Here is a 26,182-nt window from a genome sequence, read left to right on the forward strand (position 1 = left end):
ATTAATTATCTAAAAATTAAATTTAATAATTGTAAAGTAGCTGGCTCAGGTATATAGAAAATATCTATAATTTTATTGCAAACAAATTGTGATATAGCTATACCGAGTAGACAAAAGAAATACTATGTGTGTGGGTATGTATGTAAGCGGGAGAGAGGAAGGGGAAGAAAGTGAAGGAGAGAGAAGAGCAAGGGAGGGAAAAAGAAGAAAAGAGGGAGACAGCATGTAGATCGTTACCTGTGAGAGCTAACTAATTCATCTTTCATAGCAGAAAGTCAATACTTAATGCCTGCTTAACTTAAGTCTGATATTTTAAAATACAGATATAAATACTAGAATAAATAGATTAAAAAACATACAAAGCAGTGAAAAATTTTATCTCTAATGAGTGGAAATTGAGATTAAAAAGGAGTAGTAGAGCACCCCACTATTTTTGCACAAACCTTCTTAAACACTTGACTTTTTAAATTATGTACGTGCTTGATTTCAATAGTAATAAAATTAAACTTTGGCAAGCCACAAAAACATAAATATTGGGAATCTATCTCAACATAACAGAAGCCATAATAGAACCTACAGCCAACATCATACTCAACGATGAAAAGCTGAAAGTATTTTCCCCAAGATCAGGAAAAAGACAAAGATGTCCACTCTTACCACTTATATTCAACATAGTTTTGCAAGTCCTAGCCACAGCAATCAGAGAAGACGTTACCAGAAAACTGCTGCTGTTGCTGTTCAGTTGACAAGCCGTGTCCAACTCTTTGCAACCCCAAGGACTGCAACACGTCAGGCTTCCCTGTCCTTCACTTTCTCCTGGAGTTTGCTCAAGTTCATGTCCATTTAGTCAGTGATGCTATCTAACCATCTCATCTTCTGCTGCCCCCTTCTCCTTTTGCCTTCAGTTTTTCCCCACATTGGAGTCTTTTTCCAACAAGTTGGCTACTAGAGCTCATCAATGAATTTGGTAAAGTTATAGGATACAAAATTAATATACAAAAACATGTAGCATTTCTACATGTGAAAGGCCAGAAAGGGAAATTAAGGAAATGATTTCATTTCGCATCACATCAAAAAAGATAAAATACCTGAAAATAAACCTACTTAGGAAAACAAAGTTTACGTCCCTGGTGGCTCAGACGGTAAAGCGTCTGCCTACAATGTGGGAGACCTGGGTTCAATCCCTGGGTCGGGAAGATCTTCTGGAGAAGGAAATGGCAACCCACTCCAGTATTCTTGCCTGGAAAATCCCATAGACGGTAGAACCTGGTAGGCTACTGTCCATGGGATCACAAAGAGTCGGACACGACTTCACTTTCACTTTCACTTTAAGGAAACAAAAGACCTGTACTCTAAAAACTGTAAGATGCCTATGAAAGAAATCAAAGATGACAAAACAGATGGAAAGATATAAACTGCTCTTGGTTGGAAGACTCGGGGTCATTAAAGTGACTATCCTACTCAAGGCAATCTAAGATTCAATGCAATTGTTGTTAAATTACTAATGGCAATTTTCAGAGAACTAGAACAAAAAATTTTATAATTTGTATGGAAACACAAAAGACCCCAAATAGCCAAAGCAACCTTGAGAAAGAACAATGGAGCTGGAGGAATCAGACTCCACGGTTTCAGACTATACTACAAAGCTACAGTAATCAAGACAGCTTGGTACTGGCACAAAAACAGAAATACAGATCAACGGAACAGGATAGAATGCCCAGAAATAAACCCATGCACCTAGGATGAATTAATCTGTGACAAAGGAGACAAGAATATACAATGGTATAAGTAAGTGCAAGGCTGCTGCTGCTAAGTCGCTTCAGTCGTGTCTGACTCTGTGCGATCCCATAGCCCACCAGGCCCTGCCGTCCCTGGGATTCTCCCGGCAAGAATACTGGAGTGGGTTGCCATTTCCTTCTCCAAAGCATCAAAGTGAAAAGTGAAAGTGAAGTCACTGAGTTGTGTCCAACTCTCAGCGACCCCATGGACTGTAGCCCACCAGGCTCCTCCATCCATGGGATTTTCCAGACAAGAGTATTGGAGTGGGGTGCCAGTGCAAGGCAGGACACAATAAACTCTTAGAGGAAAACACAGGCAGAACATGCTCTGATATAGATTATAGCAATATCTTTTTGGGTCGCTCTCCTAAAGTAATGAAAATAAAAACGAAAATAAACAAATGGGACTTAATTAAACCCAAAAGCTTTTGGACAGCAAAGGAAATCAGAAAAGACAACATACAGGATGGGAGAAAATATCTGCAAGCAACTGACAAGGGATACATCTCCAAATTATACAAACTCATACACCTCAGTATCAAAAATGAACCCAATAAACAAGTGGGCAGAAGATATAAATAGACATTTCTCTAAAGAAGACTATATACAGACTTTCCAGGTAGCTCAGAAGTAAAGAATCTGCCTGCCAAACAGGAGTTGCAGGTTCAATCCTCAGGTCAGGAAGACCACCTGGAGAAGGAAACGGAACCCACTCTGGTATTCTTGTCTGGGAAATGCCATGAACAGATGAGTCTGATGGGCTCAGCCACAGGGTCACAAAGAGTCAGACACAACTTAGTGACTAAACAACAACAACAAAGCAGACATATAGATGGCCAAACTGAACATGAAAAGATGCTGAACACTGCTAACTGGTAGAGAAATGCAGATCAAAACTACACTGAAGTGCCACCTCACACAGGTCAGAACAGCCATTATCAAAAAGTCTACGAATAATAAATACTGGAGAGGGTGTGGAGAAAAGGGAAGCCTCCTACACTGTTGGTGGAAATGCAAATGGCTACAGTCACTATGGAGAACACTATGGAGGTTTCTCAAAAACTAAAGAGCTTTTTGGGAGAGACTACTGGCCTGTGCACTTGGAACTAGCATTCTGTTTGGGATTGCACATACAACCTGATCTGGGGAGAGAAGAGGAGCCTCACTTAACTTTGTAGTTAGCAATGCTTTGGGGTCTTTCTTTGACAGGGGGATTACTAAAGTGAAAATTTTGGGACACCCATGGACTGTAGCCTGCCAGGCTCCTCTATCCATGGAATTCCCCAGGCAAGAATACTGGAATAGAAGCTATTCCCTCTCCATGGGGATCCTCCTGATCCAGGGATTGAACCTAGAAACTCCTGCCTTGCAGGTAGATTCTTTACCATCTAAAACACCAAGTAAAATGAGCAATACGTTACTGGAAAGATAAGCCTGGGTGATTTGGAAATGTATAGGTACAATATTTAACCTTGAAACTGCACCTTAAAAACCAGCAGAGTCACAGTGTTCTGTTGCCCAGGAACTTATTGAATTTATAAGAAATTGCAAATTTCAAATTGTAAATTCAGGAGACTATATGGCCAGGTCTGTACAGAGTATAGTGACCTGGAAGGCCCAAGAGACCTTTTCAGATTTCCTATCTGGTAAAAAGTTGATGTAATAACATTAAGATATTGACCTCTTTATCATGCTCAAAAGTGGAAAGCAGGTGCCCGTGAGAATCTGCATGTCTTAAAGAAATCCATGTCAGTTTCTAATGGAATCATGAATTTTAATAAAGATGACTCTCTCTCTCTCTCTCTCTCTCTCTCTCTCTATATATATATATATATATATATATATATATATATAAAGAGAGCTATATGACCCAGCAATTCATCCCACTCCTGGGCACACACCCAGAGAAAACTGTAATTCAAAACAATACACGCACCCTAATGTTCATCACAACACTCTATTTACAATAGCTAGGACTTGGAAGCAACCTAAATGTACATCAACAGAGATATGGATAAAGATGACATGATACATATATACAATAAAATATTACTTAGCATAAAAATGACAAAATAATGCCATTTGCAGTAACATGGATGCACCTAGAGATTGTTGTACTGAGTGAAGTAAGTCAGGCAAAAAAAAGACAAATAGCACATGATATCACTTATAGGTGGAATCTACAAAAAGGGTATAAATGAACTTATCTACAAAACAGAAACAGAGTGACAGATGTAGAAAACAAACTTATGGTTATCAGTGGATAAGAGGAGGGAGGGAGAAATTGGGAGATTGGGATTGACATATACACACCTACTGTATATAAAATACGTAACTAATAAGGACCTACTGTATAGCGCAGGGAACTCTAGTCAACAACACTCTGTAGTGGCCTATATGGGATATCTGCATATGTATAATTGATTTAATTTGCTGTACACCCAGAACGATCACAATATTGTAAACCAACTATACTCCAATGAAAATTTTAAAAGTTAAAAGCGATAATAACAGTACAGAAAAGAAAGGATACATGTACCCCAATATTCACTGCAGCACTATTGACAATGGCCAAGACAGGGAAGCAATCTAAATGCCCATTGACAGATGAATGGATAAAGATGTCTAGTATATACCACATCACAGTCACACTCTCTCACACACACACACAGACACACCAGAGTATTACTCAGCCATAAAAAAGAATAAAATAATGCCAGCAGCCACACTGATGGACCTAGAGAGTATCATGCTGAGTAAAGAAAGTTAGAGAGAAACAAATGTCCTATGGTATTACTTACATATGGAATCTAAAAAAATGATACAAATGAACTTATTTACAAAACAGAAATAGAATCACAGACGTAGAAAACAAACTTATGATTACCAAAGGGGAAAGGTGCTGAGGAGAGATAAATTAGAAATTTGGGAGTCACATATACACAATAATATATATAAATGAAACAAGGACCTATTACTGCATAGCACAGGGAACTATACTTGATATATTGTAATAACCTACACACAAAAAGAATCTGAAAAATATAATATATATATACATATACATATATCTGAATCCCTTTGCTGTATACCTGACACTAACATAACATAAATCAACTACACTTCAATAAAAATGATAAATTATAAGCAACAAAAATACTGCATGATTCTACTTATATGAGGTACCTAGAAACAGAAAAGAAAATGGCGGCTGCCAGGGGCTGGGTGTAAGAGGAAATTAAGAGTAGTTATTAATGGTCACAGAATTTCCGTTTTGCAGCATAAAAGAGTTCTGGAGACTGGCTTCACAACACTGTAAATATGTTTACTATTATTTAACAGTAAACTATAAAATGGGTGAGATGGTAAATTTTATGTGTATTTTACCACAGCTGAAAAAATTATAGCAAAATGTACAAAAACAAGAATTCTTGGGTTCTGTTCCTGATAATGGTTAAGGAGCTTCTACAGGGCCAAATCTCCTATATGTAACAACTATAAACTCTTGGAGGAAAAAATTTAACTTGAACACACTGAAAAGCAGTGTGGCCAACAGCAGGCAGAAACTGCTAGAGGATCAGCACTTGAAAGAAAACAGTGGCACTGGGTGAGTTCCCAATTTTTTTAATGGTTTTTAGCTGAAAGCAGGCCTAAAGAATGAGAAGATAGAGTATAGGCTGATGAAAGGAGCTAAAAAGTGAAAAATCTTGGAGAGGAGAGAAATAGGAAAGCCTTAAATTTTATGTAACAATCTTGCCAGGTCAAGCTGACCCCTAAACTTATACATGATCAGAGCAGACTCAAGCATCCTGAAAAATGAAAGTGAAAGTCTCTCAGTCTTGTCCAGGTCTTTACGACCCCATGGACTATACAGACCATGGAATTTTCCAGGCCGGAATACTGGAGTGTGTAGCTACACCCTTCTCCAGGGGATCCTCCCAACCAGGGATCGAACCCAGGTCTCCCACATTGTAGGCTCTGAGAGAAGCCCATGATCAGGGCAGACTCAAGCATCGCAATTAAAGTTAAAATAACTCAATAGTGATTATCATCACCAATTACTCCAGGGACACAGAATTTGGATTGGAGTTCAGTTAAATTAACTGCCCACATGTACACAGAATATTACCATTGTTCAGATAAATACAGGCATACCTTAAAGACATTGAAGTTTTGGTTCCCGACCACCACAATAAAGTGAATATTGCAAAAAAGGGAGACAGACAAATATTTTGGTTTCTTGGTACATATAAAAATTATGTTTACATTCTACTGTAGTCTATTAAATGTGCAATAGCATATGTCTAAAAAAATGACAAGCTTTAACTAAAAAGTACTTTATAGCTAAAAAGATGCTAATCATCATCTGAGCTTTCAGCAAGTCATAATCCTTTCGCAACAGTAAAATCTAAGATCACGGAGCACTGTAACAAATATACTACTACTACTACTAGCAACAACAGCAATAATGTTAGCAACATTGTCAGAATTAGCAAAATGTAACACAGAGACACAAAGTGACCAAAGCTGTTGGAAAAAATGGTGCTGAAAGACTTGCTTGAGGCAAGATTGCCAAAAGCCTTCAATTTGTAAAATATAAAGTTATTCGTGAAGCACGATAAAGTGAAGCATAATAAAATAAGTATGCCTGCATAACTGAATTCTAGAGTTATTCACAATGACCAGGAAATGATTCAAAATTACTAAACATATAAAGAAACTGGAAAACATGACCAACTCAAAGAAAATTCAATTAGTGGAGACAAACCTCAAGATGAACCAGGTGTTAAAATTAGCAGACAAAGAGTTTAAGGAAAAAATACACTTGTAATGAATAAAATAGAAAAATTCAACACAGAAACAGAAAGTATAACAAACATTCAAATGGAAATTCTAAACCCAAAAAATCTAGTATCCAAAATTAAAAAAAAAAAATCTCTGTATGGGCTTATAAGCAAATTAGAAACAACAAAAGACTTGATGAATTTGAGGATAGATCAATAGAAATTATTCAATATGAATAAAGAAAAATAGGTTTTCAAAAGTTAGCAGAGTAAAGATCTACAGTAATATACATGTAAACAGAGTTCCAAAAGGAGAGGATAAAGAGAATAAGGAAAAAAGTGTATGTGAAAAAATACTGGCCAAAAATTCTTTATAATAAGTTTCATGAAAATAGCATTCTTAAACATTGGTTTGGGAGTTTGAGTTGATTTAATTTTTATGAAAAGCCATTTGGCAATGTGAATCATGAATTTTAAAAGGATTCACATGTACTTTAAGCTAGTAGTTCTGCTTACAGAAATCTATGCCCAGGAAATAGGTGGAGATAAAGTAAGAAATGTATTTACAGAAATTTTCTTCAAAGCATAATCTATAATGAAAGTGAAAGCAAAAGTCACTCAGTCATGTCCAGCTCTTTGAGACCTAAAACCTTGTATTCTCTAATAACAGGTTAATTAATAAATACGAGTAATAGCTCGTATAGACACAATAAATATTTGTTAAATGAATTAACATCAAGTTTTTCATTAAAAAGGACATCAGAAATTATGATACACTGAAAAAAGCAAAAAATAAATTTGGTATAAGCATAATCCCTACTGTAATATAGAAAATAATATTATAAAAGAGACAGAATGGGAAAAAGGGTCCAAAGGACTATCTCTGAATGGAAGGATTATCAAAGATTTTTATTTTCTTCTTTACACTTATCAATATTTTTCAAAGTTTTATAATATGAATATATTTATACATATGATCAGAAAACTAGATTTACCAGTATGAAGCTATAAATATATACCAAGCATATCCTTAAGACCCGTGTCCTATATACTGTACCTTCACCAACCGCTCAAATTTACCTTGTTCCAGAGGCACTCCCATTCACATCCAGACTGAGCTCTCGAGGTTTAGTAATCTCTTTATTAGCAACCAGTTCTCTTGACTTAAATACAGCTTGAGTCCTTAACCTGTAAAAATAAATTTAGACGTAGAAATAGACCAAACAATCTTAAAATCTGTATGGACCCACAAAAGAGCCTGAATAGCTATACCTTGAGAAAGAAGAACAAAGATGGGAGCATTACATTTTCTGATTCAAACTCTATTATAAACTATAGTCATCGAAACAGTACAAGCATACAATTCTGCAATAAAACACCAAACCACCAGGTTAAAAAAAATCAGCAGAGGATCTGAATAGACATTTGTTCAAAGAACACATACAGATGGCACATGAAAGATGCTTAACATCACTAATCACTAGGGAAATGAAAATAAAACCACACTGAGATATCACCTCACACCTGTCAGAAGGGCCATTATGAAAAAGAAAACAAGTGCTGCTGAGGATGTGAAGAAAAGGGAATACTTCCCTGCACTGCTGCAGGGAAAGTAAACGGTGCAGCTGCTATGGAAAACAGTATAGAGACTTCAATAAATCAAGCGATTCCTCAATTAACTAAAAATAGAACTACTATATGATCTAGCAATCCCATTCCTGGTATTTATCTGAAGAAACCAAAAACACTAATTAGAAAAGATATATGCATCCCTGTTTTCACTGCAGCATTATTTACTCGAATAGCCAAGATACGGAAGCAACATAAGTGTCCATCAACAGGTGAATGGATAAAGAAGATGCAGTATATGTATACAACAGAGTATCAGCCATAAAAAGGATAAAATCTGCATCTGTAACAACATGGATGGACTTGGAGAGTATTATGCTAAGGGAAATAGGCCACACAGAGAAAGATAAATACTGTATGATTTCACTAAACAACAAAAGAACAAACATAACTAAACAGAAACAGAGTCATAGATATAGAGGAGAAACAGAGGAGAAAAGGTCATGGGAGGTGAGAAACAGGTGTGGGAGACTGAGGCAGAAATTTCCAGTTGCAGAATAAATGACTCATGGCTTTGAAATGTACAGTGTGGGGAATACAGTCAATAATTATGTAATATCTTCGTGTGTTAACAGATGACAATGAGTTGACTCATTGGAAAAGACCCTGATGCTGGGAAAGATTGAAGGCAAGAGGAGAAGGGGATGACAGAGGACGAGATGGTTGGATGCCATCACTGACTCAATGGACATGAATTTGAACAAGCTTTGGGAGCTGGTGAAGGACAGGGAAGCCTGGCATGCTATAGTCCACGGGGTTGCAAAGACTCAGTCACGACTGAACAACAAGAACATTACCTTGATACCAAAACCAGACAAACAAAGTATGAAAAAATAAAACTACAGACCTCAGAAATACTGATGTAAATATTCTCAACAAAATATTAGCAAAAAGAAATTGTTAATGCACATCACTTTGTCGACAAGAGTCCATCTAGTCAAAGCTATGGTTTTTCCAACAGTCATGTATGGATGTGAGGTGGGCTATAAAGAAAGCTGAGTGCTGAAGAACTGATGCTTTTGAACTGTGGTGTTGGAGAAAACTCTTGATAGTTGCTTGGACTGCAAGGAGATCAAACCAGTCCATCCTAAAGGAAATCAATCCTGAGTATTCATTGGAAAGACTGATGCTGAAGCTGAAACTCCAATACTTTGGCCACCTGATGTGAAGAACTGACTCAATGGAAAAGACCATGATGGTGGTAAAGATGGAAGACATGAGAAGGGGATGACAGAAGATGAGACGGTTGGATAGCATCACCAACTCGATGGACATGAGTCTGAGTAAGCTCTGGGATTTGATGATGGACAGGGAAGACTGGCGTGCTGCAGTGCATGGTGTCGCAGAGTCAGACACGACTGAGTGACTGAACTGAACTGAATGCATAAAAAGTATTATACACTATAACCCAGGATATTTATTCCAGGGATATAAGGCTAGGTCAATATATATATTAAAAAAAAATCAATCAATGCAATCCACTGTACTGGCAGGCTAAAAAGAAAAATCAAACAACCATGTCAATTATCCCATAAAAGATACTTAACAAAATCCAATGGTCATCATAAAAACTTCATGCAATCTAAAAGGAATAAAAATTAAAAATGAACTATTATCAAAATTTAAAACTTTTGCTTTGTGAAAGATCCTTTTGAGATTGAAAAGAAAAGAGACTAGGAGAAATTACTTGCAAATCCACCTACCTATCTGACAAAGGACTTACATCTTTTGAATATATAAAGAACTCTCAAAACTCAACAGGAAAACAATCCAAACAATCCAGTTAGACTATGACAAGAGATACTAAAGAGACAGTTTAGCCAAAAGAAAGGAAGGAGGGCAAACTAGCAAATGAAAGGATATTGAATATCACTAGCTATAAGGAAAATGCAAACTAAGATGACAATGAAATATCACTACACACAGACACAGAACACATCAGATAAAAATCTGTGACACAATCAAATGCTGACAAGGGTGGGGAGAAATGATCTTTCTCATGTTACTGGTGGTAGAAGTATTTTAAACTAAATGAAAGTGAAAGTGAAGTCACTCAGCCGTGTCTGACTCTGCGACCCCATAGATTGTAGCCTACCACACTTCTCCATCCTTGGGATTTCCCAGGCAAGAGTACTGAAGTGGGATGCCATTTCCTTCTCCAGAGGATCTTCCCGACTCAGGGATCAAACCTGGGTCTCCAGCATTGTAAACTAAATGAGTATAAGCTAAATATGATCTCTTATATGATATAGCAATCATACTCCTAGTTCTCACTTGTAGAAATAAAAAACTTAGGCCACACAAAAACTTGCATAAGAATGTACATGGAAGCTCTATTTGTAACTGAAAAAACTGAAAACAAGGAAACTGTCTAATAGACAAATGGTTAAACAAACCACGGTATATCTGTATCATGGAACAGTACTCAGAAATCAAAAGGTATGATATATGTAACAATCTAGATGGATCTCAGCATTATGCTAAATGAGAAAAGCCAATATCAAAATTTAGCATTGTGTATAATTCCATCTATATAAAATTCTCAAAATAATAACAATCTAGAAATAGACAACAGATTAGGAGTTCCCAGGGTTAGGGACAGGTTGGGGCAAAGAGTGACCCTAACAGCATAGTTCAGGGACCTCCGTGGTGGTCCAGTGGCTAAGACCCCACGATCCCAATGGAGGAGGCCCAGGTTCCATTTCTGTTCAGGAAACCAGAATGCCACTACCAAGAGTTTGCATGTCGCAACTGAGTTCACATGCTGCAACTAAGGATGCCTCATGTCACAACAAAGACGGAAGATCCAATGTGTCACAACTAAAGAGCCAGTGCAACCAACCAAATGGACAAATAACACATATTAAAAAACAGATGAGGACACAGTAATAATCTAACCGGGAAAATACTTGGAAAAAGAAAATACACATCTATATGTGTAGTACTTTCCCATACACCTAAAACTGACACGTTGTTAATCAACCATGCTCCAATACAATAATTAAAAAACAAAAAAACCAGCATAGAACAAATGAAATCTTGGTGGTGCTGAAACAGTTCTGTATTTTGACTGTGGAGGTGGTTACACAAATTCACATGTGATAAAATGACACAGAACCAAACACACACACATACTGTACCAATGTTAATTTCCTAGCTTTGACAATATATTGTGGTTGTATAAAATGTAGCCGTTGGGAGAAACTGGGTGAAGGGCACACAGAATCTCTGTACTATTTCTGCAACTCCTATCAATCTTGTAATTATTTCAAAATAAAAAGTTTTAAGAAATCTCTATAAACAAAACTGGTTCAAAATTTGTGTTTCAGAGTGCTTTCATTTAAAGCTTGGGTGATCAAGAGAACAACAAGCACTTTAGTATCATTAAGGACCATTACTTGAATAATACAATGCAGTTCAAATGAACATGATGCCTAACATAAAATTATCCATTCTCCCCAACTAGACTGTGATCTCTTTAAAGTCTACATTTAATTCTTTAATCTATCTCAACTACCTAGAACCGTTCCTCACATAACACAGACATTCAATAAATGTTTGTAGAATGAAGTTCTCAGGAGAAACTACACGTTAACTGGAGGATTAGACATTGGGGTCATACAATTGGAGCAACATTTCAGCCTTTGGTGACAATCTTGTCACAAGAGCCTTCAATTTCACTTACTTTAAAAGCCTCCAGGTTCAACAGTGAAGAATAAAATTGATCATAAAGGAAGAGAAAGAGGAAGATCATGTTTGCTTTTTGGGCAAGTCAGTACTGCACTGAATAAAACAAGTAAGATGGAACTTTCAAAGACATTAGGATTTAAAAAATATTGAGCAGGATCTGAAAGTGAAAGAAAATTAACTCCAAGAAGTAAAAGAAAATAACACTAATATTAGGTGTGTGAGGATCAACATGCCTAAGAATGTGCACAAAGGGGAAAAGGTATGCTTGACCAAGGAGAAAATGGCAGGGATACACACACACACACAGACACACACACACACAGATACACACACCCTTTCCTTGAAATGTACTTATAAAAAGACATAAATGCCATATTTTCTTATGTTTAAATACAATTGCATTTCATCTATTACTATTTTGAAATTAAGATAACAAACTTTGACTCTGTATGTAAAACTATAATGAACACTACATGATATTAAATAGGGCTTTAGCTTTTGAAACATTGTTCTTAGGGAAAAATTGTCAGAGGAAGAGCAGTTTAAATGTGGGAAGGTTATAATAATTGGCTATTGAACAGGTTATGCTTCATAACCAGAAAAGGTTGAATTTAGCAGGTTCCCTTTGTTATATGGAATGATGACACCTAGTCAACACGTGAGTCTCATTTTACATCCTAAAATCTTAAGTTTTTACTTAATGCTTAATATTCTCTACAATGACATCAAATAGCAAAGTATTTTGTGTAATGGTAACATTGTTGAAAAATACTGTCTTTAGAATCCAACCAAAACTACACTGGACAGGTAAGAAGTAGATATTCTAAGCTAATATTTTGGAAGACAAGGTAATCTTTCAGTTCTTCCCCAAAAGACAGTGCAATTTATTTGGAAGTCATAGCTGCTATGCATCTTAAGCAAACAAAGATTCTGAGGAACTTCTGTTCCTACACATCTGTTACAGTAACACAGCTGTTATTTTATACTGTATTCTCCAAACTACAGGTACTGCTGAAAAAACAGGTAGAACTCACCAGTTATAGTCCAGTCGAGACTGATGAAGCTGCTGCTGTTTCAGGAGAAGTTTTGTCTCCTGCTGGGCCAACAGATGCTGAAGGCGCTCCTTTTCAATTTCCAGCTCCATTTTCTGAAGCATAAGTTGCTGCCTTCTATCTTCTGAGAGCTGCTTTCTGACATCATTTTCATTAGGTGGCAGTGCCCTGTGGCCATGCATCAGAGACGCCCAGGAAAGCCCACAATACCTGCATGAGTCCAGGTGTGTATCGGAATGCTGAGGGCCCATGTGTGTCGGATGGCTCTCGTGAACGTGATCTGCATTTTCAGAACGTCCATGGCCACAACACTGACTAGACGGAGGAGCCTGGAGGTGCTGGCATTCCTTCCTCTTCAGTTCTTTGGGAGGGGCTTTCTCTGTAGGGACTGCATCTACTAGTTTTTTCCCTGGGGATCTGTAATTACATGTTCTGGTCTCTGAGGGAACCTTGCCCATATCCTCTTTGGAATAATGATGGGTTGCTGGTTTCAAAGAATTATTCCTAAATTCCACAAGGGATTCCAGAGCTGAGTCCTGATTTGCCGACTTAGGCCTCTGCTTGGTTTGAGCGTGGATCTGTGGTTTGGCTACACTCAAGTAGGAGCCATCCAGTTCCACAGATGCAGATGGGAGAGTGCTTTTCCTATTGGATACCTAAGAGGAACCACAAGATCACTTGTCAAATAAGAGCACAACAGAGGGAGTTCTTTTGACTCTTCAGGAATCAGTGATACATGTTTACCAAGACAAAGCTGTGTTTTTGTCTTCTTAATAAAGATAGTATTCACAGCTAAACAGACATGTGCCACAAGGCTAAAATCATTTTCAAACAATCTACATTTCAGTAAATTCACAAGGATGAGAGAAAGTATTGCCACTCACTGCTTAAGCAAGACTTCAGGAGTTGCAAATAATAAGAGTTACATAACATCAACTTTGTGAAAAAGAAAAACATTAAATGTTAATGTCTTAAAATGTTTAATTTTGAATACTAAGCCAAGAAATCCATTCAGCCACCTTAAATACCTTTTGATTGGCCATTACACAGCATGAGATTTGATGTAAAACATTTCACCTTATACTGAATAGGATGTTAGTTACTGCTAGAAATTTGATGAGTTTTTATAAATATCTTTACGGTACACAGATAAAACCAACCACTTTCCACAAAATATGATTCTAATCAAAAGTAGTTATTTAAATACAAAACATTTAATTTCAGCTATAAACATAAGTGATTTCTCAATTAAGCTATTCAAGTGATTACAGTCTGATAGAAGTCACGCAGAAAGGAAGCAGTTGCAAATTACCTTTGACAAGCCAATAGAATGAGCTTTCCCAGCATTTTAGCCTCAAGCTTGTTCAACTGGGGAGAGCAAAACTTAGTTTTTAGCAATGATGCTCAAACTTTAGCATGAATCAGAATCACCTGGAGGGCTTGTTAAATGTGAATTGCTTGGCTTACTCCCTAGAGTTTCCAGTTCAGCAACTCTAGAGTAGAGCCGAAGAATGTGCGCTGTTAACAAACTCCTGGGTGGTGCTGCCAACCTGGAACCAAACTCTGAGAACCACTGGTCTGTACCGTGGGCCATTAGACTCCTCCTTTGTCCCTCCTAGAAGGACCATTCTGATTACATCAGGCTTACCCATGGAATCCTGGATAACTTCATCGTCTTAAGGTCCTGACTGGCATCTGTAAAGTCTCTTGTCATACAGAATCTCTGTGCCATATAAAGTGACATTCACAGGTTCCAGGAATTAGGACATGGACATATTTGGAAGGCCATTATTCAGTTTGCCACAACTTTTAAAATAAGAACTAATTCATAAACAGTTGAGATGGTTATGTATTCTAGAGATATAGGAAGAACGAATAATCGAGAACTCTAGCTGAGAGGGGGGGAAAATCCCACCAATTTATTCTGCAATAGTTGAAAATGAAGAACTGATTGGTAAAAAGTATCAACTAACAGATATATGGCAATACAATGTTTCCTAGCCTATAATAAAAGAGGGCTAGTACAATGACTCAAGATTTCAAGTGAGGTTCTAAAACAATGTTAAAGGAGTTCTGTTTAAATGAGAGTCAGCCACATATGTGGTGATGACCTGGGTCTCTTCATAGAAGGCATGCAATCTTGTATACTAGGCAGATGACAAACTACATAAAAGGAACTAGTTCTGGGGCAAAATTTATGATAAACTACCTTATAAAAAATTAACCTTACTTTATACCTAAGGAAGAACTCTAGTCCACATTAATCTCCCCTATTCTGAAATTCTGCAGCACTTACTGTCAACAGAAATGTTTAGCATCTGCTATTCTGTATGATAAACTGACTTTTTAAAGGTTATACTTTTAAATGACAGATAAATGCTTTGAGTCCAGAAACATAAATCAACTATTTTACATCATCATATATTTTCTAATCCATGTATCATTAATATAACAGTAGATACCATGTATGTAGTATTTTTTATTCACGTTTTTGTTACTTAACATTATTTACACATGTGCATTGTTAGGTACTAACAAAGCTTATACTTACTTTAATGGTGCTGATTGTTACACTATTCACAAATGTCAGGTATTTGGGAAATTTCTAAAACAAATTTTTTTTGTAGTTAGCGTCTAATGTTTTTGAGGGGCACTTAGACATAAACATTTCCATGCGTGCTTTCCTCAAAGATAACCTGCTTTGCCGATTACCTGCTAGGGAACTGTGCATATTGCTAAGCAGAATTCTAAGATGCTCCCCAAGATCTCCATCATCTTGGTGTCCCCACCCTGTATTATCTCCTTGCCTTGAGCAGGGTAGACCTTGTGAATATGATCAGTGATCAATCCTGTGGTTATGTTACGTACATGCCAAAATGGACTTTACATATATAACTAAGGCTCCTTATCCGCTAACTCTGAATTTTAAAAAAAAGGAAGATGATTTCACGTGCGCCAGACCTACTCAGGTAAGCCCTTTCATAGCAGGTCTGGTGTTCTCCCCAAGGTCAGTGATTCTCTTGCTGGTCTTGAAGAAATAAGCTATTGTGTCATGGGAGGGCTTTTTTGTTTTTTGGTAGATTTTATTGAACTATAGTTGATTTACAATGTGTGTTAATTTCTTCTGGACTACAAAGTGACTTATTTATGACAAAACATCATGGAAAAGAATATGAAAGCGAATACTCCTTTTCATATTCTTTTCCATTATGTTTTGTCACAGGATATTGAATATACTTCTCCGTGCTAGATGGCAGGAACTTGTTTTTGCCCATCCTATATGTAAGAGTTTGCCTCTGCTAATCACAGACTCAGTCCTGAATAGTCATTGGATGGACTGGTGCTGAAGCTCCAATACTTTGGCCACCTGATGCAAAGAACTGACTCACTGGAAAAGACCCTGATGCTGGGAAAGATTGAAGGCAGGAGGAGAAGGGGATGACAGAGGATGAGATGGTTGGATGGCAACATGGACTCGATGGACATGAGTTTGAACAAGCTCCAGGAGTTGGTGAAGTCTGGCGTGGTGCAGTCCATGGGGTTGCAAAGAGTCGGACATGACTGAGTACCTGAACTGAGCTGAAGAGAATCCCAGACTCACCGGTAGAGAGAACACACTTGTGGTTGCCAAGGGAGAACAGCAGTAGGGGAGTGAAGGAATAGGGGTTTGGGATTAGCGGAGGCAAACTATTATATACAGGGTGGGAGGGCTTATGGAGGAGCTCATACGGTAATGACTTCTGGAGCAGAAGGCAGTTTCCAGGCAACAGGGAGCAAGAAAACAAGGCATGTACCATACACATACAAGAAAATAAATTCTGTCAAAAACCTTGTGAGTTTGGAAGAGGACCTAGAGATCCCCGCTGAATACAGCCCAAATGACACCTTGACTGCAGCCTTCTAAAACCCTGAGCATAGGATCCAACTAAGCTGTGCCAGACTCCCAGACCCACAGAAACTATGAGACTGCAAATGTGTGCTGTTTTAAGCTAAGTTTGTAGTAACTTGTTATACAGCAATAAAAAACTATATAGAATATTATTCAACTTGCCCAAGCCTCAGGTTCCTCAACAGTAAAATAAGGATTAAAAATAGCACCTACATCAAAACTGAACATTGTGGTGAGACAGATGAGCAGTTATCAAGAGTGTCTGTCTATAAGGGTACTAATTTACAAAAAGGAAACACAAACCTTCTATTTACCCAAACTTCTTTCAGGCAGAACACTGTGGTGCATGTGTGTATGTGTGTGTGTGCGGGGGGGTGAGATCACCCGAGGGCATGTTCAGTTACAACAGATTATCTCTAAATTGTCTTAAAGAGAATGAGTTCAGTTATCAATCTTTATTTTGCTACAGTGAGGTTTTCAGTAGGGCCAGAGTTGAGCTTCTTGAGATAATTGAGAGGTTCTTCATCTTTCTCATTCATACAAAGGATGTCAGTCTTACACTAACATCTTGCACTGTCTCTTAGGGTTGTTGTGATGATTAGATAATTCATATATAAAGTGCTTTGGACAGCGCTTAATATAAAGTTCATATTTTTAAAAAGTTTCCTATGACTACTACTGTTATTATCACTGACTTCCCTGCCACAACAAATTCTGAAGGCAGGAGGTGTATATGTATATGTATATCTATATGTATAGCACTGGGGCTTGGACATAGCACGTACGTTCTCAATAACTCTGGGCTGACGTTATCAGCTTAGGAGAAAAATTCAAATTGGGTTACAGGTCACAGTAACCAAAGAAAAGAAAATTAGAATCCATGATTAGGCTGAATCATGAGCTACGAAGGAAGAAGAGAAAAGAAATAAAACTTCCTGTTGGAATATGAATAAAAGAAATTATTTTATTAGTGGAGTTGAAAAACATTGCCTCTGGAACACATGGAAGTCCCAGTGGGCCTAAATGAAACAGATGTATTTTTCTTTCTGCTTCATGCTTTCTATATATTTACAAATATAACTTCTCTTAACTAAGGTTTAAACTAACAATAAATCCCAAACTGCTGTCTCTAGCATATGGGTTTTATATGAATTTTTCAGATATATAACACTAACTTAAAAACCATTAGATTTTTTTTAATGAAGGCATAACATGTATAATAAAATGCACAGATCTTTACTTGCATTTACCCATGTAATCATCACCCAGATCAAATTATAGAACAATTCCAATATCCTGGAAAGTTCCTTTGAGTCCCTTCTAGTCAATATCACATCCTCACACTCCCAGGAGTAACCATACTCTGACTCTTATGATCGCAGGTCAGTGTCACCTAAGCTGCACTTCATACAGATGGAACTATACTGCATGCTGCTCTTTTGTACCTGGCTTCTTAAGCTCGACATACTATCTGAGTATCTTCTATGTTGCTTTGTGTATCGACAGTTCATTCTTTTCTCATTGCTGCATAGTACTTCATTGTATGAATTATGCAAAATTTATTTACCCATTCTTTTTATTGGATTAGGTTTTTACCAGTCTAGGACTATTAAAAATAAAGCCTCTATGAATATTCTCAAGGGACTTCCCTTGTGGCTCAGACGGTAAAGTATCTGCCTACAATGTGGGAGAGCCGGGTTCGATCCCTGGGTCGGGAAGATCCTCTGGAGAAGGAAATGGCAACGCATTCCAGTACTCTTGCCTGGAAAATCCCATGGATGGAGGAGCCTGGTAGGCTACAGTCCATGGGGTCGCAAAGAGTTGGACACGACTGAGCGACTTCACTTCACTTCATGAATATTCTCATACAATACTCTCTCTTTTTTGAAGTCACATGGCACATATTTAACTTTGTTAGAAACAGCCAGTAAGTTGCCTAAACTGGTCACTCTGTTTCACAACCCCATCAGGAAATTAGGGAGTTGCAGTTACTTCACATTCACAGCAATACTTGCTAGCTGTTCCATTTTTAGTCTACCTGGTGTATGTGTGCAGAAATAGCATAATGGTTTGATTTCCCATTTCCCTGATATGTAATGACAGTAATGAACATATGCTTGCTGGTCATTTGGATATCTTCTTTCATGAAGTTATTGTTGGAACCAATATATTTAAATGATTCAAAGTAATTCTTAAAGGACTGAAAATGAGAAATGAAGGCTGGGGAAGACAATTTCATGCAAACTATTTCTGATAAGCCTACTTAGCTCTAACTGGTCACCTTCACTGACCACTAAATGCAGAACATGCTCCCAGAACACACTGTTACTCTGGCTGTTTTCAACCCAGAGTTTACCATATACTATGCTAAATGTTTTACACATTTAACCTATTCTTAACAGCAATTTTATAAGGTATTAATTGGCATTTTACTGATGAGAAAATGAAGTTCAAGGAATCAATACAACTTTCCCAAGCTCATGTCAATACTCTACGTCAGACATGGGACTATGTCTCACTCCAAACCCTTAGACTTACTCCAAATACTTAACACATTACTTCCTGTTGTAGACTTTAAACAATTTCTTTAGTATGGAATACCATAAACATAGAAGTACACACAAAAAATAAGAGCAACTTAGTGAATAATCACAAGGCAATGCCCAAAGTAACTACCATCCTGCACACAGAAGATGACCCTTCTGTATGCAGAAGACCTCTGATGACCCTGAGCCATCACCACTCTCTACCTCTCTTGCCAAAACAGGGAATGATTATCTTGACTTTAATGAGAATTTCTCCTTTGCTTTAATACTTCTCTGCTGAAATACATAGTAGAGTTCAGTTGTACTTGGTTATTTCTGAAGCATAAATAAAACCATATGATATACATTCTTTTTGTTTAACTTCTTTCACCCAGCATCACATTTGTCGAGTTCATACATGGTGCTGTGTGTGGCTATATTCTCATGGCTATATAGCAGGGGTCAGCAAGTTTCTTCTGCAAAGGGTCAGACACTTAACATTTTAAACTTTGCAGTACATAAAGTCTTTGTCATAACTACTCAGTTCTGCTTTTGTACTGTGAAATCAACAGCTATTCTAGAAAAACCTTATTTGTGGATACTGAAATTTGAATTTCATGTAATTTTCTCATTTCAAGAAATAGTCTTTTTTACTCTAACCATTTAAAAAGTTAAAACCATTCTTAGCTTGTGAGTTGTACAAAACATTGGAGTTCTGGCAAGCCATGGTTTGCCAACTGAACTTGATAATTATGTTGAGTGCTCTTGGAATTAGAGGAGTCTATGAATATCCTAGGCTATGCTCAAAACTAAACAAACTGAACAATATGACTTGGGACATGCTATCTATTTATATGTTTTCTGTGCGATGAAAATGAGTTGGATTGACTGCTTAATCAGAAGTAAACAGGGACTTCTCTGGTGGTCTAGCAGTTAAGAATCTACCTGCCAATGCAGGGGACACGGTTTAGATTCCTAGTCTGGGAAGATCCCATGTGCTATGGAACAACTAAGCCTGTGTGCCACAACTCCTGAGCCTGCCATTACTTGAAGCCCAAGTGCTCTGGAACCTGTGAGCCGCAATCACTGAAGCCTGAGTGCCTACAGCCTGTGCTCAGCAACAAAAGAATCCACAACAATGGTAAACTCGTGCAGCAGTGAAGACTCAGCACAGCCAATAATTAAGTAAAATTATAAAAAGAGAAATAAATGGAATGATATTTAGCAGAAAAGCATGTAGAAGAATATACTTAGGAAAAATACATCATATAAATTAAAATAAAAAAGTTTAGACAGAAAATGATCCATGGAAAACAGTAAGTTCTAAATAGTAGCATATTAGGATTTGTCTTATACAAAATGTACCACAATCTTGGCTACATCTTTAGACTCTAGATGTGGCAGAAATGAAGCCAGTAAAATCTTTGACAAGGCATGCTGCAGGATTCACAGCACAAAAGAAAGATGAGGAGAAAATGCTGGCAACACTTGGCTTACAACAGAGTTAGAAGCATAATGTGTCTTAACTTGGGTAGACACTAGTCAATGACTAGATAAAAAAAAAACCACCAATGAGAAAAGTATAAGGTTTAAAAAAAGTGTGAGAGACTTATATGAGATACTAAGAATTTTCTGATACTGAAGGCTGGTAAATTTCTGAGTTGCATTTTCTGAATCTTTATGATCCCTTTTTAAAACGTGACAGACATTTTTTAAAGACTTCATAGAAAATAAAGGATATTTTTTACAAACATTTATGATACTGACTCGATGGGCGTGAGTCTGAGTGAACTCTGGGAGCTGGTGATGGACAGGGAGGCCTGGCATGCTGCGATTCATGGGGTTGCGAAGAGTCGGACACGACTGAGTGACTGGACTGAACTGAACTGCCTTTTTTGGCGTTTCCCTGGTGGCTCAGATGGTAAAGAATCTGCAGTGTGGGAGACCCGGGTTCCATCTCTGGATCGGGGAGGATCCCCTGGAGAAGGGAATGGCTCGCCTCTCCCATATACTTGCCTGGAAAATTCCACGGACAGCGGATCCTGGCGGGCTGCAGACAAGGGGGTGGCAAAGAGTTGGACATGACTTAGCAACTGACACACGCTCACACACACACACCCTGCCTGTTTGAGAGGGTAAGTCTAGGATGCTGGACATCCTGCCACAGGCAAGGGGAACCCACACTTGCCTGGTGAGACCTGCCAGTCTGTAGAGATGAACAGCCTGCTTTTAAGGGTAGGAGCCTAGACTCTGTTCATTACACAAATCAAATATTTTTGATTAAAATATATGTTGGTGTTGCCAAGAAAGTGTTCCCACATAAATAAGGGAAATGGGAGTCTTTTCCAGTTCATCTCAAGAGTTTGTTTTTGTTTGTTTGTTTTTTTACCATTTAGACACATGATAATATTTGAATGATAGTAGTATAATATGGGGTTGCTAAGAGTCGGACACGACCGAGCAACTTCACTTTCACTTTTTGCTTTCATGCATTGGAGAAGGAAACGGCAACCCACTCCAGTATTCTTGCCTGGAGAATCACGGGGACGGCGGAGCCTGGTGGGCTGCTGTCTATGGGGCTGCACAGTCGGACACAACTGAAGTGACTTAGCAGCATGATATGACCTTGTATACATGCGTGAAAGCACAAACAGGTGTGTTGTACATATATGAAGATAAACATTCCTAAGATAATCTAGGGCTTTCTTGTGTTCTCACATAATAAAAAATAAAACCCACAGTATTATGTCATGAAAATAGCACCAACAAGTAAACACTCATGTTTTATAAATATGCACAAATCATTTTTACAGGCTCAGCCAATCTTTGCTATTAGCCATAAGGAGAGAGGTAAACTAAACTGCAATAATTATTTCCTGCAACAGGTTGTTATTTACTTTGCATAATTAGGAAGAGATTACTTGGAATGCATTTATGAGTTGTTAACCACAGGATTAGCCAACAGTACCAACAGATCTTATTGGTATTCATTTCTCTAATGGTAAATAATAATTTATTATCCTAGCAAATACCCTATTAACAAACCTCATATTCTCACTGATAGCCTTATAAGAATAAAAATCATTTTGTAACTTCAGAATTTCCCCCTTTGCTCTTCATTTTATGATGAAATCAGAAATCCAGAAGCCAAATATTTCTAAACCTAAACTACTGTGTGAGGGACAGGTCACTGTATTATCCAGAACATTTGGAGTTAATATGGAATAAGGCACAGAACAACATGCTGCATTTTTAGTGAGCTTATGAGAACCAGTTGTCAAGCTGACAGAAGCTACATAATGCAACAGCTGCACTGCATGGTTTGCCAAAGTCTCATCCCAAATAAATGTTCCTCCTCCCCAGTGCAATTAACTCTCCTACACTGGCAGATTCTGCTAGAAGATCATCAAGGTAGATTACCTTCTAGCGTTATGAACTAAATACTTACAGGTGTTATATCATCAGTTATAACTTACAAACTTTTGCATTCAGCAAGACATCCAGGCAAATGAATCATCTAATTGATGAATTATTTATAAGAAATTCTCAGCATGCTCCTGGCATCATCCATGGCCTTTTCCAGGTCATATGACACCAATTAGAGCTGAATTTTAAATTATTCAATAACCTGAACTCTCTTGTCATTTAACATATAGATATCAACGCAGTAAACAAGTTAAATCTAATGGGCCCTCGAGGTTTAAGTTTCTCCACTGCACAGCCACTGAAGCTGCAGGCCATCAGTGGAAAAGAAAAATTAACAGAATGTGGCAGTCAAACACATTTGCAAGGCTCTAATAACTTATTCTAGTTCCCATAGGGACTGTGGCACAACCTAGGATTATTGAATCTGAAAGACATTAAAGTCAATAATTATGAGATTTACAAGAATATAGGCACACAAGATTTTACAAAAGACAAAATACTAGCAATGGATACCAAATGCTGTAGCAATACTTAGGATACACCATGTGTTGTTCAGTCACTCAGTCGTGGCCACCTCTTTGCAACTCCATGGACTGCAGCACTCCAGGCTTCCCTGGCCTTCACCATCTACACTATGGGCCTAGCAAAATTTTTAATAGTAATTATCAGACTCAGAAAAGGCTAAACCCCATACTCTTTAATCATTACTGTATTTTTTGAAAGCTAGCATGTGTTGACTTGCTATAAAAATGAATAGAGAGCACAGAATAATTGACAGTATACTTGAGGTCAAAAGACCTCGATTAGAATTCCAGCACTGCTACTTAGGAGTTCTATTATTTTTGGCAAATCATTTTACATCTCTTAGGTAATTTTAAATGTTAATAAAATGGTTGAGTTTGATGATCTCTATAGTTTATGCCATCTTTATTTTTTTTTTTTTTTTTTAATTTTAATTTTTTATTTTTTTAATTTCAAAATCTTTAATTCTTACATGTGTTCCCAAACATGAAACCCCCTCCCACCTCCCTCCCCATAACATCTCTGTGGGTCATCCCCATGCACCAGCCCCAAGCATGCTGTATCCTGCGTCAGACATAGATTGGCGATTCAATTCTTACATGATAGTATACATGATAGAATGCCATTCTCCCAAATCATCCCGCCCTCTCCCTCTCTCTCTGAGTCCAAAAGTCCGTTATACACAGCTGTGTCTTTTTTCCTGTCTTGCATAGAGGGTCGTCATTGCCATCTTTCTAAATTCCATATATATGTGTTAGTATACTGTATTGGTGTTTTTCTTTCTGGCTTACTTCACTCTGTATAATCGGCTCCAGTTTCATCCATCTCGTCAGAACTGATTCAAATGAATTCTTTTTAACGGCTGAGTAATACTCCATTGTGTACATGTACCACAGCTTTCTTATCCATTCATCTGCTGATGGACATCTAGGTTGTTTCCATGTCCTGGCTATTATAAACAGTGTTGCGATGAACATTGGGGTACATGTGTCTCTTTCAATTCTGGTTTCCTCGGTGTGTATACCCAGCAGTGGGATTGCTGGGTCATAAGGTAGTTCTATTTGCAATTTTTTAAGGAATCTCCACACTGTTCTCCATAGTGGCTGTACTAGTTTGCATTCCCACCAACAGTGTAGGAGGGTTCCCTTTTCTCCACACCCTCTCCAGCATTTATTGCTTGCAGATTTTTGGATCGCAGCCATTCTGACTGGTGTGAAGTGGTACCTCATTGTGGTTTTGATTTGCATTTCTCTGCCATCTTTAAAGGCTAAAAACCCAAGGATTGGGTTGCTGTACCCCAAGGAAATGAAACAAAAGTAAAGGATAGATGAGAAATTGTATCAATCAGTACATGTTCACTTATCAATCAACAAACATACTACAAAATTACTAAATGCTCCTTGGTTCTAATTTTCCTAGCAAATTCTGTCTTTAACACTATTACTGTATTTGGCTCATATCCTCAAGAATTTACATCAGCAACTAAATTTATCTATCTGCTCACTTAATCTGAGAGAGAAACAAATGAAGATTGAATAAGACAAAAATATGGTTGTGAGGCGAGTCCTAAATATTTTGATGGGATGGGACAAACATTCACCATAGAAACACATCACAGAAATACCAATTCAAATCACTCCCACATATATGATCATAATCGCTAAAAGAAACAAGCAGTTTTGTACATGGCTTTCATAATCTACAAGAGGAAACGTGCACAAGGTTAGTTTTAATTACTTATGGATGTGAGAGTTAGACTGTGAAGAAAGCTGAGCGCTGAAGAATTGATACTTTTGAACTGTGGTGTTGGAGAAGCCTCTTGAGAGTCCCTTGGACTGCAAGGAGATCCAATCAGTCCATTCTAAAGGAGATCAGTCCTGGGTGTTCACTGGAAAGACTGACGCTAAAGCTGAAACTCCAGTACTTCGGCCACCTCATGCAAAGAGCTGACTCATTGGAAAAGACCCTGATGCTGGGAGAGATTGGGGGCAGGAGGAGAAGGGCACGACAGAGGATGAGATGGCTGGATGGCATCACCGACTCACTGGATATGAGTTTGGGTGAACTCCGGGAGTTGGTGATGGACAGGGAGGCCTGGCGTGCTGCAATTCATGGGGTCGCAAAAAGTCAGACACGACTGAGCGACTAAACTGAACTGAACTGATCAGAAAACAAGCAAAATAGTTTTATAGAGAAAATGAGACAAATTAGAAGTGGTGAGGATAATCTTCACAGGTAGAAAATGAAAATAAGACATATTGCATAATAAAGCCTGTGCTACTTGGATTCAGTGAGGGATGCAACACAAGAAAATGGTCCATTAGAGCTTACACCAACTATCCTCTTGCCCTGCCTAATGGCATTATGTTTGGACAGAGTACCCAGGGCTGCAAATAGAGCCCCCATTGCCCATTCACTGTCCTCCCATCTACCCCTCCGGTAACAGTCAGGCTCAGAAATGGAAACAAAAACAGCATGCAGGAAGATGTTTCAATGCACATTTTTTCTTTTAAAAGATCAAAAAAGATTAGTTTGTGTCAAACGAAGGAAAGCTTTAACAAAAAATTCCTAATATATCGTCTAGAAAATATAAGAATACTATTTGAACGTGATCAACTGTCCCTTACAGGAAAGGCAGAATGCATTTATGTTGTTGGTTGAGGGAAAAAGCATTAGTGTTGTATTTTTGAGACTAGAAAATAACTATCTTAAAAAAGAGCATTTAAGAAATATCAAAAAATATAAACTATAGTCTACTTGTAGGAAATAAAAGGGAGGTAAAACCAGGCTCTTTATTATAGTAAAGTTTCTCAAAGTGAATCACAGTCCTTTTACTAAAGATTAGGGTCTTCCATATTCATTTCTCCCTTCATATAAATATCTACAG

The 26,182-nt window shown here is 37.7% G+C and overlaps 1 protein-coding gene across 3 annotated transcripts in view; it reads right to left on the reverse strand.

Annotated features, from left to right (window-relative positions):
• Positions 1-26,182, reverse strand: part of KIAA1328 (KIAA1328 ortholog) — a 424,271-nt gene that overhangs the window by 146,961 nt on the left and 251,128 nt on the right. For 2 of the 3 annotated variants that reach the window (XM_068993877.1, XM_068993876.1), the window contains exon 7: positions 12,916-13,589. In XM_068993877.1, coding sequence (XP_068849978.1) covers positions 12,916-13,589 — 674 coding nt within the window. Of the gene's footprint in view, positions 1-7,642; positions 7,751-12,915; positions 13,590-26,182 lie in introns of all 3 variants that reach the window. The other variant, XM_068993874.1, reaches the window with a different exon arrangement.

Source organism: Capricornis sumatraensis, chromosome 21 (assembly GCF_032405125.1).
Source record: "Capricornis sumatraensis isolate serow.1 chromosome 21, serow.2, whole genome shotgun sequence".
NCBI classification, from domain to species: Eukaryota; Metazoa; Chordata; class Mammalia; order Artiodactyla; family Bovidae; genus Capricornis; species Capricornis sumatraensis.